This window comes from Telmatherina bonti (assembly GCF_933228915.1).
Source record: "Telmatherina bonti genome assembly, chromosome: 8".
Taxonomy (NCBI): domain Eukaryota; kingdom Metazoa; phylum Chordata; class Actinopteri; order Atheriniformes; family Telmatherinidae; genus Telmatherina; species Telmatherina bonti.
In genome coordinates, this window is record NC_136626.1 from 22,761,914 (window position 1) to 22,778,538 (window position 16,625).

The 16,625-nt window shown below is 37.3% G+C and overlaps 2 protein-coding genes across 2 annotated transcripts; both read left to right on the plus strand.

Annotated features, from left to right (window-relative positions):
• The first annotated feature begins 5,467 nt into the window (after positions 1 to 5,467).
• Positions 5,468 to 9,682, plus strand: LOC306760001 (fizzy-related protein homolog). The gene is made up of 14 exons (XM_079245754.1): positions 5,468 to 5,587; positions 6,137 to 6,228; positions 6,312 to 6,440; positions 6,939 to 7,002; positions 7,113 to 7,240; positions 7,421 to 7,503; positions 7,626 to 7,809; positions 7,897 to 7,962; positions 8,050 to 8,152; positions 8,242 to 8,426; positions 8,513 to 8,746; positions 8,920 to 9,024; positions 9,127 to 9,219; positions 9,321 to 9,682. The coding sequence occupies exons 2-14, from the start codon at positions 6,163 to 6,165 to the stop codon at positions 9,360 to 9,362; spliced, it is 1,482 nt and encodes a 493-aa protein (XP_079101880.1). The 5' UTR covers positions 5,468 to 5,587; positions 6,137 to 6,162; the 3' UTR covers positions 9,363 to 9,682.
• A 1,103-nt stretch (positions 9,683 to 10,785) lies between these two features.
• haus5 (HAUS augmin-like complex, subunit 5) lies at positions 10,786 to 16,613 on the plus strand (the record flags this gene model as incomplete). Its single annotated transcript, XM_079245643.1, has 19 exons — positions 10,786 to 10,883; positions 10,957 to 11,019; positions 11,187 to 11,219; positions 11,527 to 11,551; positions 11,644 to 11,776; positions 12,061 to 12,220; positions 12,355 to 12,448; positions 12,694 to 12,785; positions 12,864 to 12,918; positions 13,007 to 13,134; positions 13,584 to 13,662; positions 13,785 to 13,939; positions 14,214 to 14,376; positions 14,524 to 14,604; positions 14,697 to 14,842; positions 15,106 to 15,202; positions 15,326 to 15,464; positions 15,648 to 15,780; positions 16,508 to 16,613. The coding sequence occupies 19 exons, from the start codon at positions 10,786 to 10,788 to the stop codon at positions 16,611 to 16,613; spliced, it is 1,980 nt and encodes a 659-aa protein (XP_079101769.1).
• Positions 16,614 to 16,625: the final 12 nt, after the last annotated feature.

Consider the following 16,625-nt stretch of genomic DNA (forward strand, 5'->3'; position numbering starts at 1 on the left):
CCCTACTCCAACACACCTGATGCATGTGATTAACCTCCTCACTATGTTCTTTGGAAGTCTACTAACAAGACCCTCATTTAATTCAGATGTGCTAAAATAGGATTGCCTCTAAATTATGCAAGGCAGTGGTGCTTGAGGACCGGGATTGAGAAACAGTGATGTAGAGAAAGTGTCTGTGAATCCATTAGAAGAGGCATCTCCAGCTCCGGTCCTCGTGAGCTACCATCCTGCAGATTTTTAGTGTTTCCCCGATGTGACACACCTGACTCTAATCAATGGCTCATGAACAAGCAGGTGCAAAAGATGACAACAAGTTGTTGGAGGACCTTTTCATTTTCATTTGAACAAGTGGGTTGGGAACACAAAGGGGAACACTAAAATCTGCAGGATAGTAGCTCATGAGGACTGGAGTTGGAGACCGCTGCTTTAGAATGATCAGGTTTTCTTTTGTGAACCCTCGAACACAGTCTGAGCCTCATTTAAACCCGATTTACAAACAGTTTTCCCTCTCGTGTCTTTTAAGGAAAAAGAAGTTGAAAAAATGTGAGCTTATGACATCTTCAAAAGCAACTTCAAGTCAGATATTCCAAGGTCCCAGTCTAACATTAGGTAGGAGTAAATCTGTAGTACCTTTGATTAATTTATTTTTAAAATTATGGAAAATAAACTTGCCAGAGCCATCTGTACCAATTTTTGGGTATATAAAACCCAAAGTAGGTGTTGGTTATAACACTATTGTTTAAAATTTCAACCATTTCACTGTTGTTACATCATTAACTTCTTTTTTTAACATCTCAACCATTTGCTAAAACCATCTATTCTTTTTATTCTTGTTCAAAACAAATGGAAAAAACATAGACAAACATTTTTATCTTGCCTTTTTGTTAGTGTGAAAGTTAAAGGGTTAACACACACAGAGTCACAATGTCATCTCAACATGTTGGATCCTTAATGGGTAAGAAAAAGAAAAGATGTGAGATTAGTTTAGAAGTAGGGGATAAAATGTTGCCCTTTCCTATAAGTAAGTCCAAGATCAAGTTACCACCGTAGTTCTTCCCACAGCAGACTTATCAGTTTCCCAGGAAATTTGAAGGGCAAGAGATGTAGAAACTGAACAGCGGTGTTGAATGTGTCAAAAAAAAAAATTTACTGTACTACTTTAAGTATGCAGAGAGCAAAAACAATCTATATCTCAAGTATTAAAAAATCCATGTGTTCTGTGGACAAAAAGAAAAATATTTTACTTTTTAGCAGAAATGTGAAAAGATATGTTTGGGGAAGGGAGGTCCGGTACTTTCCATTTATGACAAAAACATTGTCATGCAGCCTTTGGCACTTCAGGGTGTTGATACCATCACAACTGCTGACAGAGCCCATGTTTGAAAATATTTTCATGGGAGAAGGTTAGAGCCAGTTCATGACCTGAAGCTCAGGGCTCTTACGCACCAAGCTGATAATCGGCTGTCAGGGACCCAACTGAGTTCTGTCAATGTTTTTCATCAGGCGTTGGGTCTGGCAGCTGATTGAGAACAGTCACATTGGTTATTCAGTGGGGTGAACGAACATGTTATTAACTGTATTGTATGTTAATACATTAAATATAAATCCTTAACAACAAAATGAGACCATCTCTGTGTTTAAGCTTAACTTCAAAACATTGTCTTTGGAGTGTAAATGCATCAAAAGATGCCTACTTTCTCCAGAACTATGTTAGATGCTTAAATCTGCATTACAGCGACCTAACAATATTAAAAAAAATGCTTTGACTTTCTTTCTCTTGTTTTTATTTCTAATCATTGTAGTCTTTTTAATGACATATAATCCAACGCTCCATTTGCTCCACAATGGTTTGCTCTTTTGAACAATCTTAGATCACAAGTATTTGACAGATGGATGTGGTCTTTGTGGTGTGTTCAAGTGCTAAATTTGGCCTAGACGCAGCCAACAATTGGAGGCACAGCGGGGAAACCTTTTGTCGCTGGTTCTTGATGCAGGTTTGATGGATGAGAGCCTTTAGCAGAAGTAGATTTGTGCAACAACAGAATGAGAGGATAATTGAATGAGTAAAAGTGTAATGTTGTGTAGAACAGGGCCACTCAGTCAAGACATTACAAAGATATAGATGACCAGAACCAACTTTGTTTACTTCAAAGCTCTCTCTCACATAGCCGCAGCACCAAATGCCTGGAGTCCATTGCTGCTAGAAGAGCTTCTATTAGGAATTGACAAACTAAACCAACCTGGTCTGTGGGGAATTAATGTTATGTTTAATGAAGACACAAAATTTGTTTGTGTGTTATTATTATTATTATTTTTTTATTTTATTTTATTTTTTTTACCTGTCCTGTCCAGCATCTCAGCATACAGAACAGCAATCTGCGTGCCATATTTTTGCCAGACAGATTTACTCTGTCTGGGGAGACATCTCTGTTTGTGTGTTATTATTTAGTCCAACACCAGTGGTTCCAAACTTGATGTCCCTGAGGCGGTTTTTCAAAAGAACAGGGGTCCCCAAAGCTTTGACTGTTCAGAGCCAGTTTGAATAAAGTAAAGGCCATTTCCAGAAATAGATAGTTCTTTTTTTTTCCATTTGGTTGTTTCACTCCTATGAAACCAGTGATTTGGGGACCAAAAAGCACAAACTTTGCACAACTTCATTTATAAGACATGTTACAGAAATGCCTCAGTGGAGATGATTTGTCCTAATTTAATGGGAAAAAAGTCAGTAAGTTGGTAATTACGTTAAATTCAATTCAACTTTATTTATATAGCGTCAAATCACGGCAATGCCATCTCAAGACGCTTTACAGACAGAGAAGAAAACATAATGAAAGCCAATTCATAATGACCTATATAAGGAAACCAACGGATTGAGTTGGATTATTTTGGTTTTAACTTTGATTGAGGAAAAGGGTCGACAAGGATGCTACAGTTATGTTGAGAAGCAAGCAAGGTTTCAACACATGGGCGTTCAATAGGTGGTCATTTGGGAAATTAGGCTGGGAGCCATGTACTATGGCTATGAATTCTATCTAACTTTGAAAGACTTAAATACATTTTTGAAAGTTTTTGACTGCCCCTTTTTCTATGTCAGTGCTTGACATTTTACTTAAAAGCTGTGACATCTTCACTCATTCTTGTCTTGAATGACCAAATTTCAGGTCTGACATGAAAGTTGATTGGCTTTTTGAGATTTTTCCTCGCATTAACATCATGTAAAATTACACAAGCAAATGATTGTCAGTTATCAGCAATAAGAAGCATGATGAGCATCAGTTTCTTCTTGATTTTATGTTTGGCTTCACTGTTAAAGCAAAAAAAAAAGCCTGCAGACACAAATTGTTTACTTAATTGCAAGAGGGACGTATCACTGAGGAAGCTCTCACTCACCACTGCTGCAGACTAGCTGTGTTTATCAGAAACAACGGAGTCTCTAATGACTAATTGATTAATTGTGCACTCTATTATTATGGCCCTGTACTCCAGTCAATCTGAGAGGGGCATGGCTGGAGTTAACAGTCTTATTGGAAGGACGCGTTCCTTGCAAAGGATAATAAGGGAAAATAGCGGAATTAATTGGGTTTGATTAAGAGAGCTTTTCAATGGGACACAGCTTTTTCGCATGACATAATTAGGGGTCAGTTAAAGGGGTGTGGAGGGGTGAAAGGGGGGATTTGGTTGTTGGCGCCAGTACTTTGTGGGTGTGTCTGTAAGGGAAAGACAGATAGACAGTGTGTGTGTGTGTGTGTGTGTGTGTGTGTGTGTGTGTGTGTGTGTGTGTGTGTGTGTGTGTGTGTGTGCGTGCATGCGTGTGTGTGTGGAGGGGGTTATGCTTCCTCACACTTGTAGAACTATGCTGTGTGTCTGATGTGGTAAATTTCTATAGGCTCAGTCACCAGAAAACACACAGTGAAGTTCACAGGGGGCCCTCTGTGTGCTCAGTGTGTGATTATTATCAGTACAATTGCCAGCATTAAAGGCACAGTGCTTGGTCTTTTGTTAAAGCTACTCGGTCATTAGTTGCGCATTTCAGAGCAGCGTTATTATATAGAACAGGACCATGGCAGAAAGATACATTCAGCTTAGTTATTAAATGAGCAAAAATATCATTCACTACATACAAACACACACATTCTGAGTATTAAATTTTGTTGAAATATAATCTAGACATGGAGAGTGGATCTAAAAATACATGGGAATGTGATAAGCCACAACTAGGTTCCACACTGGATTAGATTATCAAATATTTCATCAGCAGTTTTTTTTTTTTTTTTTTTTTTTTTTTTTTAGCAGGTTTGATTTCACGTATCTCTGTTTCATCAGAATTTTCAACAAATGTGAGTGTATCCCCAATCCCACAGACAATAACATTTATCTTTTGCAAAACAGGACATTGCAAACCACAGAGGAATGTGAATTGGAGGGAAAGATTCTTCTGCAAGAATTTCCTTATTGCCACACTTAACTTTCCCTCCATAGGCTCAGTTAGCCACATCTTATTCTTATTATTATTTTTATGTATGTATACAACAGGAATATATGCTTTATAGATTATGTATACTGCATGGAAAGGAAAGTCAGAGAAGTTCAGCTTGAAAAGTGGGGGCATTGAAACGTTTCAAGTACAAGTGGTTAATGAAACTGAAGACAGCTCCAGCACCTGCAAAATGTAATCTAGAGTGGCAGAAAAAAATATTGATAATCAAAAAGTGTTGCATTCAAATGTGTCATTATTATCCAGAAACCTGTTCAACCACTCTATGGTCAAAGCTAACTACATTCAAGTCTAGGCACATTATTCAAATCAAATTATCTCCCAAGACTGAAAACTTAATATTGTAAAATTACTCTTTTCTTTACTCTTTTTTTCTCTTTAATTTGGTCATTGTATTTTTCTTCAAAACTATTTTGATATTGTGTGCTTCTGATATGTTGTGTTTTGTATGTTTTCTTGTACATTTCAAACAACTGCCCAGTTTTTCAGAGAAGTCAAAGAGAATGTCACGATTTACTGTACTATTTAAACAAACAAATAAATAAATGTAACCTGTACATTTCACCAGGGTGCAGCTGCATTTATCTGCAACTTGTTACATTTGAATGCTGATACCGTCCAGGACATAGACATCATATTTAAGATATCTATGGTCCAGGATACAAACCCCACTAGGTGCAGATTGAAAAGCAGATCTAGTGCGCCCTCTATGTTTTAAAATGTGACATGATAACAAAAGGAAGAGCAGTCAAAAGACTTCTAGCGTTACGTATAAGTTTATGTAAAAATTATTACAGTATTTTTTTCGACTAAAATGCTTTTCAGAACTTCCCCCAATCACTGCCAATATAAATTAGTTTTCGAAGCGAATAAATGACATTTTGACTCTAACAAAGAGCGAAACATTTCCGTATTTTGATTTGTGAGGTATACGTCACAAAACTCCCACAATGCACTGTCATTTACACATCAGCTCAACTGAATAACAAAAAAACAGTTTAAAAAGTCTAAGTGTTTTTTGTTATTAATGTATACGATATCGATTTATCTGAGCTCCCTGTTGATCCCGGTGTGTGTGGGTGTTCGTCGTAGGTATGTAGCCTGTTCAGGTAGAAGTGTATTAGCTTCTAGCGTTGTAAGCTAGCGAAGAGTCATCTACTGTAAACAAAGTGAACATGGCAAGAGCTAAAATAACTCAATAACACTTAGCAACAAGCGAGGTTCTGAAAAGATAAGTAAAGGCTTTGGACTATTTTAGAAACGTTACAGTTTCCCTGTGGGATAAAGTATGTTTTATATCACTTTCACTTCATTATATTTTCATTCAACTCTTGGTTGTAAGAATATATTTAATACATTTATAAATATATAAATCAAACGTAAACAGCATAGCATTCAAAGTTGATCAACATAAACGTATGTGTATAGCTTGTTTGAGTTTAGTAGTCAGTATTGAGAATTACTCAAATTATATAAACCATACACAAAGATGTTGGCACACAAGCTTACTGACGTTTCTATTAAATTTTGTTCCAATTTTTATAATACACTCAATCCTTGACAGTGTAGCCACTATGTAGGCAAGTTTTCTGATAGGGGAGAAATAAAAATCCTCACAGCAGTAGTTTGTGTATTTGACAGGTGTCCCTCTTCCTTGGCTGTCTGGAATGGATCCCGAGTATGAACATCGGCTTCTCCGACAGATCAACATTCAGAATGACAACCTGAGCCCTGTGGTAAGTTATATAACTATTTTTCTATGAATTGATCAAAAACGTTTTAATACACCACAGTTAAAAGTTTTGTTGTTTTGCAGAGGTTGTCACAGAGCCTGCACAGCCGGACACCTACTGGCTCCCCGTTGTCCTCACCCAGTAAGCTGGGAGACAGATTTATTCCAACGAGAGCAGGAGCCAACTGGAGTATCAACTTTCACAGGATCAATGTATGAAAATATTATTTGTTCATTTTTAAGAAACATTAAGGTATTTTTAAATATATATTTTTAAAGGAGCAGCGTGTACAACATAAATTATTAATTTACACAACAAATCTTTCAATGGCCCTTTTGTCTCTTTTTACTTTTACAAGTTCGTACATCACAAAACAAAATTAAAGACACTAAAACTATGTAGTGACATGCATACAGGACATAACAGAACAAGGCAAAATAAAAGGAGATTTATGATTTTCAAAAGTAGCAAAGGTCTTATTAGAGCTCTCACTCCGTCAGTTTATCACCTGCAGCTTTACTATTAGTCTTTACTCCACTTGCGCATCTGGTATAAAGTCAACTTTTAACAGAATCAGAATAACTTAATTATTCCTGAAGGGAAAATTTACAGTGGATAATGCCATAGCTTTGCTGCAATCATAGTAGTACAGATATCATCACACAAACAGAAAAATGTCAAACATAAACCACATAATTTCCTTTTCCTAGGAAAATGAGAAATCCCCAAGTCAGAACAGAAAAACAAAAGATGCCTCTTCGGATAATGTCAAAGGTAAATGGCTTTGAGAAATGTTATACAGTAAATTCTTCAACCAAATTGTGTACTTTTATGCACTTTTGCCCTGTCTCTTGATTCTAATAATGCTGTTGTGCTTGTAGCAGATGGGCTTGCTTACTCTGCATTACTGAAGAATGAGTTGCTGGGAGCAGGAATAGAAAAGATCCAGGACCCTCAGACAGAGGATAGACGTCTACAGCCCTCAACACCTGAGAAGAGGAGCCTCTTCACAGTATGAGTGATTCATGTCATGCTTGTATATTGAACTGTATTGGAAAGTTATGTTTGGACATAATTTTAGTGGAATCTGTTGAAGATAAATTGGAGCGTTCCTCCGTTAGCCATCATAACAATTTTTCTTTAGTAAATGTGTGAATTTTGATTAAATTGATGAGGAATATGTTTTCTGCAGTATTCTCTCACCAGTAAAAGATCATCACCTGATGACAGCACTAAGGTCTCTCCCTACTCCCTGTCACCTGTGAGCAATAAAAGGTGGAATACCTCTTTTTGTATTTGTATTCATTCTGCTGTTATTAAACCTTGCAAATAAATAAACTATAAATGATCACATTATGGACTTTCTTAAGAATTTAAAAAAAAATGTTGTGTTGCAGTCAGAAATTACTGCGTTCTCCAAGGAAGCCAACTCGCAAAATCTCCAAGATCCCCTTCAAGGTATTAGATGCCCCAGAGCTGCAAGATGACTTTTACCTCAACCTGGTGGACTGGTCATCCCTCAACGTGTTGAGTGTCGGACTTGGCACATGTGTTTACCTGTGGAGTGCCTGCACCAGTCAGGTATTGCAGAACATATTACTGTAAAGATGTGTTTTCTCTTGCTTGGATGGACTGTTTGACTCACAAGTTGATTAATGTTCTTGTAAGGTGACAAGGCTTTGTGATTTATCAGTGGAGGGAGACTCTGTCACGTCAGTTGGATGGTCTGAAAGGGTAGGTCTGCATAGCTCACAGACAACTGTTGTAGATTTTCCTTTGAGTTGTTTTTTTGTCAGTAAACAGAATGCTATTTGCTTTCAGGGAAATCTTGTTGCTGTGGGGACTCATAAGGGCTATGTTCAAATCTGGGATGCTGGTGCTGGTAAAAAGCTTTTTGCTTTGGAAGGACACACAGCCAGAGTCGGTGAGAAGTTTGCTTTGTATTCAAACATATGTACACTAAAAATAATTCAAGTGTAACTGGATAAACATTCAACTTTGTGCTGTTTGTAGGAGCGTTAGCATGGAATGCAGACCAGTTGTCCTCGGGAAGCCGTGATCGCATGATTCTTCAAAGAGACATTCGGACGCCTGCCCAGCAGTCAGAGAAGCGGCTGCAGGGACACAGGCAAGAAGTATGTGGCTTGAAGTGGAGCACTGACCATCAGCTGCTTGCTTCTGGTGGCAACGACAACAAGGTTTTCCTCTTTTTAAAACTCTTTTGTAAAAATCTTTTTATTTGTTACACTCCTTGACAAGGGTGTGATTATGTTTGTGCTCTCAGCTGCTAGTGTGGAACCACTCAACCCTGAACCCAGCGCAGACATACACAGATCACCTAGCTGCAGTAAAAGCCATCGCCTGGTCCCCTCATCAGCATGGCCTCCTTGCTTCTGGTGGCGGTACTGCTGATCGCTGCATCAGATTTTGGAATACCCTGACGTCGCAGCCACTGCAGTGTATGGATACTGGCTCTCAAGTCTGTAACTTGGCCTGGTCCAAACATGCTAATGAGCTGGTAGGTGACTCTAGATGCAAGCTGTGTGTAATTATGACAGGTCGTCATAATCTGTTACATTTATAGAATAGAATAGAATAGAATAGAATTTAGGTACAGTAGCTTCTCTTAAATGCAAATTCATTATAGTTATTACAGTCTAGCATCAGAAGTAAATCAGTTGTTTTACCCAGGTGAGTACCCATGGATACTCTCAGAACCAGATCTTGGTGTGGAAATATCCAGCTCTCACTCAGGTGGCCAAGCTCACAGGACACTCCTACAGAGTACTATACCTGGTCAGTGTGTGTCATTATGATCTTGTTACAGGTCATGTTTGACATATTTACTGGAACATCAAGCAATTACATAAATAATGTTTTGTTTTTTGAAACCATTAGGCCATGTCTCCAGATGGTGAGGCAATTGTCACAGGAGCTGGAGACGAGACTCTGCGGTTTTGGAACGTATTCAGTAAAACACGGTCAACAAAGGTGATTAATACAAAAAAAAAAAAAAAAAGGTAGACAGCTGTCTATAGCCAAATGCCTTCCTTTTCTGCAAAAAGTTAACCAAGACTTGCCTTGTATTGCAGGAATCTGTATCAGTTTTAAATCTCTTCACCAGGATAAGGTAACTGTAGACCAACAAAAAGACTTTAACATAAGCTGAACCTGAGGTCATCGATGGATAGCTCATCAACATGGTGCTAAAGACACACATTACACTCAGAGGTATAATGTAAGGTTCCTTTTCCACAATGGACATGTCAGTGAGAAGAACTTAAAACTTTCTTTCCAATGATTGTATTAAAAAAATATTCCATACTTGTTGGCCTTGATTATGAATGTATACTTTAAAAAACCTTTTGAAAATATATGTGGCTTGGGGTCCCTTGTTTTGTATTTCCAACTTAAAAGCATTAATTTGTTTCAAAATATTGTGAAAACATTTTCAATGCAGATGTTTCCAATGTGGACAGCTCAGTTTTTTTTTTGTTTTGTTTTTTGTTTTTGTTCATATCAATACTAATTTATTTAGTGCGCTTGTTACACCTTTCAGAAAATTAATTTTTACTTTGTTTACAGTGAAAAATCTTTTGAAAGTCATGTCATATCATGACTAAAATAGGAAGTATGAAATTGAATGACTATGACAACCAAGACACTTTGAGGCCTGTGGTCGGCTGAAAATAAAAAAAAAAGAAAATTTGCATTTGTGTTTAAAGAGTCTAATGCTGAGCATTTAGACATGTATTACATTGATGATTTTTGCCATATCAAAAGAAACAAACAATGGAGGAAACGGGACACCAAATGCCAAACTTAGCATGCATTGATATTTTAAAGTACATGTTTTGTACTATTTCCAGTTGATTAATTAACATAATACTTTGAGTATTACTTTTATAATTAATTTTATTAGCTTTAAACTTAAGGGTATAGTATAAATAATGAAAACGAAGGTTAATTAGTCAAAGGTATTTTGACCCAATGACCAGTGCATTAGAAATATGCAGATAATACTTGCATGTTCAAATATTGCAGTAGATTATAAATCACATTATTCAAAATAAAGCTTAATCAAAACTTGTTTTAACCGAGTTGGGTATGATAAATGAGGTGCATACACAAATGTACTCTTTGTTAAGATTGTGTATTTTCAGTTTTTATTTTGAGTAAATATTCAAGTTTTCTTGACAATAAAGACTTTTATTTATTGTTGTTGATGATCAAATGGAGGAACTTCATTAAAAACACATCCATTTTACCTCGTATCCACGACAACAACCGACCACAAACAGCGGCGGCGCTGTCTCAACAGATATGCTGACCGGAAGTGCTCTGAGCGGGCGGGAACTTGAAATTATGATTGTTCGTTTATTTATTTTTTTTGACTGATGTTGGAGTTTCAGGTTTAGTTTCGGGTTAATAACCCAAAGACGTGTATTTTAAGGTGGATCATAATCCTTCGATTGCGATGTCCGATTTAAGCTAAACACGCCAGCTGACACAACAATCAACCTTGTTGCTAGCTAGCTCGTTAAGTTTTACGTCGACATGGCGCAGAAAAATCTTGTAAAAGATCTGAAACGCTGGGCGACAGAGGAGTTTAGTTTGCCTCCAGACAGTCTCCCTAATGACAACTACTTAAAAACGTAAGTCAGTAAATGCTTGCTATTACCATGTTAGATGTAGAGGTAAGTAATAAACTCATTTGGAATTTCCCAGGCTCTGTGTTGGAACAGGGAAGTCAATATGGACATACATAATCCAACACGTTTTTCAACAAAGGTAAGTTTTTGTTTTCTTATACTTACTGATCAATCACTTTTGATCAGAGTACGTGTGACTTCTTCTACTTCCCGAGTACATTGTTTGTTTCAACTATGAGTAAACCAAATATCGCTTTACATTTAATTGATTATCAATAGACGCATGACGTAAATTTCTTTTTATAGGAACGTGAGGATCATGCGTGGAAATATTCAATGGTATCCTTTTTTAGCTTGAACTAAAGATTTGATTTATTCATCTTTGGCATTTAATCAGGAAATAAGTTGTATTTCTTCCATTATGCATTTTGAATATTCTGCTCAATCACTGCTTAGACTGATGTTAGTTCTGTCTACATGTCAGGAATGGTATACATGCATTTTATATGTTCACATCTTATCTCAATCCTGCTACTACACTGCATGACACTTTTCTCCAGCTTCAAAATAATGCTTGCTATCCACTTAATTTTAGTTGTTCTATAAATGTGCACTTAATAATTTCCTTGACATTATAATCTTCAAGGTACAAAGTACTTCAAGACAAAGAGGTATGTTACAGCTTTGTTTTCCTCCTCATTAGTTATAATTCATTATACCTCCTGCAGCATTTCAGCTTGTTTGGTGTTGTTTGCATGCTAAGTTGAGGCAGGCTGAAGGCCAGAGTGAGACTGCAAAACGAAGAGAGCTTGAGAAGAAGATGGAGCAGCTTAGAGCTGAGATCAGTCATCTGGACTCTCAGATCAGTGGAACAGAAGAACAGCTTGCCAGCCAAGGTCTGACTTCCTAGTTATCTGGAAATGTAAATCTGCCAGAATATAAGCTTACAGTTTTCATATATGTATGAAATGTATGTGCATATATTAGCACATTTCTAGCTATTTTAAAAAGTTAGAAACTGCTCATAAATGTTTAGTTTTGATGACCCAATACAGTCATTGGAGAAACAAAACAATTTCAGAATCATAATCTGTTTGAATAATTTTGCCTTCTTAAAACTTGTTTTGCACTAGTCCAAAAAAAAAAAAAAAAAAAAAATTTGTCCCATGTCATTACCCAGAGCAATCTGTCAGTCATATTTGGACCCAAATGGAGGATAGCCAGTGCAGAAAGTTGCTTCTGAAAGCTTTCAGACAGCGCTGCAGTTTGGGCTGTAAGGTGCTCTCCGATGATGTGCAGAAAATCAGTGACCACTGCCAAATGCTGGACCACATATCAAGGTATTAACAAGTAAATTAACAGATTTATTCTACAAATCTATCACATCAGAAATATATTTAATTGTTGGCTTTATGAAAAATAAGCAATACAGATTTTTTTTCCACCTCGCTTGTGGTGAATCTATGCACTTCAGGGAAGCAGAGATTCAGGTGCTTTTTGATGGTGAGCCGTCCAGCAAAGATGATGAGAACTTGAACTCTAAAGCAGCAACAGAGGCACAAGTCCTGGTAAGAGTTGCCTAAATCTGCCATGATTATTACTTAGTTGAGATGATAATGCTCTTAATAAAACACACACAATAATGGTGAGTATTACTGCCGCAGATATAAAAACTGTAGTCCAAACAACCCGTTGCATCCAAACTTATACTTTACCATTCAAACATTTAAATATATTTACCCATTTAATGGGAAAGTGTGTCCAAATGTTTAACTAGTCCTGTTTATCCAATATCTTTTATTTGTTCTGACAGCGTGAGCTCAGAGAGCTGTGTGAAGACAGAGTCCACTTCTACCAGTCTTTACAAGAGAGCGAAGTGAAAACGCAGCACTCTACAGCTAAACAGTGAGGAAGCATTGTCATGGTTACATTGATTGTGAATGTCATTTTAATTTTTCACTCTGTGACTGAACTGTCTTTCAGTATGAGTCGGGAACAGAGGACTGCTCTGCTTCAGTACTGGATGAGTACAGCTGAGGTTAGTATCTTTTTGACAGATCTTTCTGTATTTTGTGTGATCATTTTCTTTTATTTTAAAGTAACGCCTGTGTTTGTCACATCATCAGAAAGTGTTGGGCAGTTACCCTCCAAACCATGTCCTCTCAGCACTGCAGTATTTAGCTTTGAGGGAGCAGAAGGAACTAGAAGAAAAGCTAGCTGCTCTGGATGTGATGCAGGATGTGACAGCTCTGCGGTAGGGCATTCTCTACATGAGGGGTTCTCAACCTATTTTCCCAGTGTACCCTCTTCTTACAGGTACCAAAAGCTGGAGACCCACCCTGTGTTAAAACCGTGCTTGATTTTATTCTTTCCTCAAAAGTACATTCTACCTGACTCATTTTCTTTTCCCCAAGTTTTCCCCAGAATAAGGCCAAGTTTTCTGTCTTTCAAGACATTGTTTTATGTAAATGAAACATTCAAATGTTAAAAAAAAAAAAAGTATAAATAGACCTCGACTTGTCTCTGTATAAACATGGGTTTAATTTAAGTCACTGGATCTGAACAGTCAAAGCCAAGAGGACTGCCTGTACTCTTTGAGGGACCCCAGGTTGGGAGCCAGCGCTCTATATAATGGGAAAGGTCTTATTTCATGTTCAGTTGGACTATGCAGTCACAAAGTTCTCATGTAGATGCTCCTTGCAGGTTCAGATATGAAAGCAACCACCTACTGGATATCTCAGCAGAAGATGATGTGTTGCCACCTGTTAAGACCCTCTTAGAGGTGCAGTCCCTTCTCTCACTATCACTTTCATTTCCATTATGACAGAGGAAATATGCAGATTTTCCCTGGCCTTTGTTAGAAGTACAGTTTTTATTTGTGGAATTGTGTGTTCGTTGTTGCAGGCTGCGTGGGAAAAGGTTCAGCAGAGTTTGATAGAGTTGGCCCAGACTCGTTTCAGAGTCCAGCAGCTAAAAGACCAGTTGCAGATTCATAAGGAGGACGCTGAGAAGGACTTGTCTGGTGTTTCAGATGACTTCCACAACGATTCCTTGGCACTGTAAGTCTAGTTTAATGTACAAAGCATATTACTGTAATAATGTGTGGAATACTGAAGCACATTGTGATAGTTCTTCATTGTGAGATCTGTAATCTGAAACATTTTCAATTAACTTCAATATGTTCTTTGTCTAGGATTTCCTCATTTTCAGTTTGTATCATTTTTGCAGAAAACCATCTTATTACTTTTATTTTTATTATTTATTTTTGCACAAAAAAAAACTTAGTTTATTAATTGCTTTCTTTAAAATGCTTTCCCTCTCAATTGCTATTAGCTCAGCGCTTGAGATGGAACTGCAGTGTGTGATGAAAACGGCGGTCCGGGATTATATTAGAGACCACTGCATCCAGCTCGACCAACATGTCAGAAGCCGTCAGGAGGCAATAAGAAATTTACGCAGCCAGTGGCAGAGTATTTTGGACTTCCGGGACCTAGTGGTGAGAGCAAATTGATTACACATGACCTGCACAAGTGCAAGTCTATATCTGGAATAAAACATTTTCTGAATTTATGAAATGCTATGCATCTGCATAAGAATTGTTAATTAAAATGCTGTAAAAAATTGTATTGGTGTGTTTCAACAGGCCCTCAGACAGGAGCAGATAAGAGGTCTGATTAAAGGAAACTCTGCAGCAAAGACACAGCTGATTAATTTTCACAGAGAGGTCTGGATTTTATATGGATGGATAGATGGATGGATAGATAGATAAATCACATAAACATTGTATGTTCTAAGTCTGGTTTTTATTTTTTACAGTTGCAGGAATTCATTGAGGACAAGCTTGTGCCAGAGTTTGAAGGCGTCATCACTGCAGCCAACAGTTTAAGAAACTGCATTTCGAAGGAGGTTCGACAGTTTGGAACAGTTTCCCTTCTTTCTCTGGACTGCAGGACTGTTAATGGGTAAAAATCTGTTTCTTGATAATTCATGGGGTTATATCCCAGTCAGTTTTGTTACTAATAAGGTTAATTAACAACTGAATCGTGGGTAAATGACCTAAACTGATTTTCCATCAAGATAAAGACTTTACTACCTATATAAACTATATTTAACATTATATCAGAACATGTGACACAAACACGCTGTCACAAGAAACCACATATTTTGTCATTATTTTTTTTAAGTGATTACCAAAAAAGTTTTTGTTTCCCTGATGTTATTTAAGAATAAAAAGACTTCCAGCGTCATGGTTGTCCATCCACCGCTTGTTGTCTCCATGCTTCAGCAGCTTGTGTCAGAGCTTGGACTTCCCTCTTTACAAGGTGAGCGTTGGTGTTTAATGTGATCGGTTAAAATAATGTCGCCTTCATCTTGTGTATCATCTGTTCTTTCCATATCAGCAAGTCATTTAATAAAATTTCTTCTTTGCATCTTTCTGAATTCAGGCTCCAGAAGAGTTGTGCTCCTTATCGCGGTCCCAGCAGCTCGAGTTGCGTTTTCTTCGTCAGTTACTACAGCTTTACTCTGCCACTCTGCAAAGAGTACAGAAGGAAGTACAACTGCTGGATGCATCTGATCAAAAAGGTATACAGAGGAAGTCAGATGACAGGTTTCGTTATTCTTAAAACCGATAGCAGGAAGCACTGTATTAACTGTTTGTGCGCATGTAGGACACAATACTGAACTGGTTAATTAGGCAAATGAAATCATTTTAAAAAGTTTTAATCAAAAAAACAAACTTATGTCTATTTACACTTTACTTGCTAGCTCTGCTGTCCAGAGTCAGAGAGGAGGATCAGACCCTTCTGAAGGCTTTGCTGCCGAGAGCCAGAGGTCTCACGCAGCGTTGTGCACAAGGCCTTTCTTATGGAAACCAAGTCAAAACTGCCATCTCTCACTGGTGAGTCACATTTCTGAAGTGGACATCATGTTTTAAGCTATCTATTTTCTTTTTTAGTAATCATGGTGTACTGTTATTATTTCTTCCTTCCTTTTGGTTAACATTTTAACACCTGTGGGATTGATTGTATGATGTGAGCCTATTACCTAAACCATGGTATCAATTGTGTGAACTTTGTTTTACAGTACAAAGCCTGATTTGGTTTTTTTGGTTAGGCAGTTTGTACAACTTTGATAATGTTTTTCATTCATTTTCTATACTGCTTAGTTTAATTAAGGAAAGCTGAAATCTATCCCAGCTATCATTGTTAAAAGGCACGGTGCACCCTGGGAAGGTCGCCAATCCATCACAGTGTGTTAATGTTTTCATAGGAGCTTAATCCTATCTTGATTTATATAATTTGTGTCTTTTTTTGACTGTGTGCAGAAAATATTTATTTGTCCATTTACCGGTAAGTTGAGACGGGGCAGGTGAATGAACATCAATATAAAACTGCACTAAAAACTCCATTAATAGTAAAAATGTTCATTTTGATGGTAGTATTCCATCTTACCAAAGCAGGTAGATTGGAATAATTACAAACAACAGAACATTGTTTGGACACAACATAAGTTTGAAATCCAATAGTCATCATTAAAGATTTGTCACATTACCATTTTACCAGTTTTATTAATATTTCCTAAATTTTGTGGGTAATTTTTGCTGTTTTCTGTGTTAAATAATGTAGGTGGGATAAACCAGCCCAACATGTCCTGCCTGATGTGTGTGAAGGAGGTCTGACTTACCAGCAGTGGCTTCAAAGGTGGAAAATAGCTGCCAAAGCATCTTGCTGATTTTGAAAACAC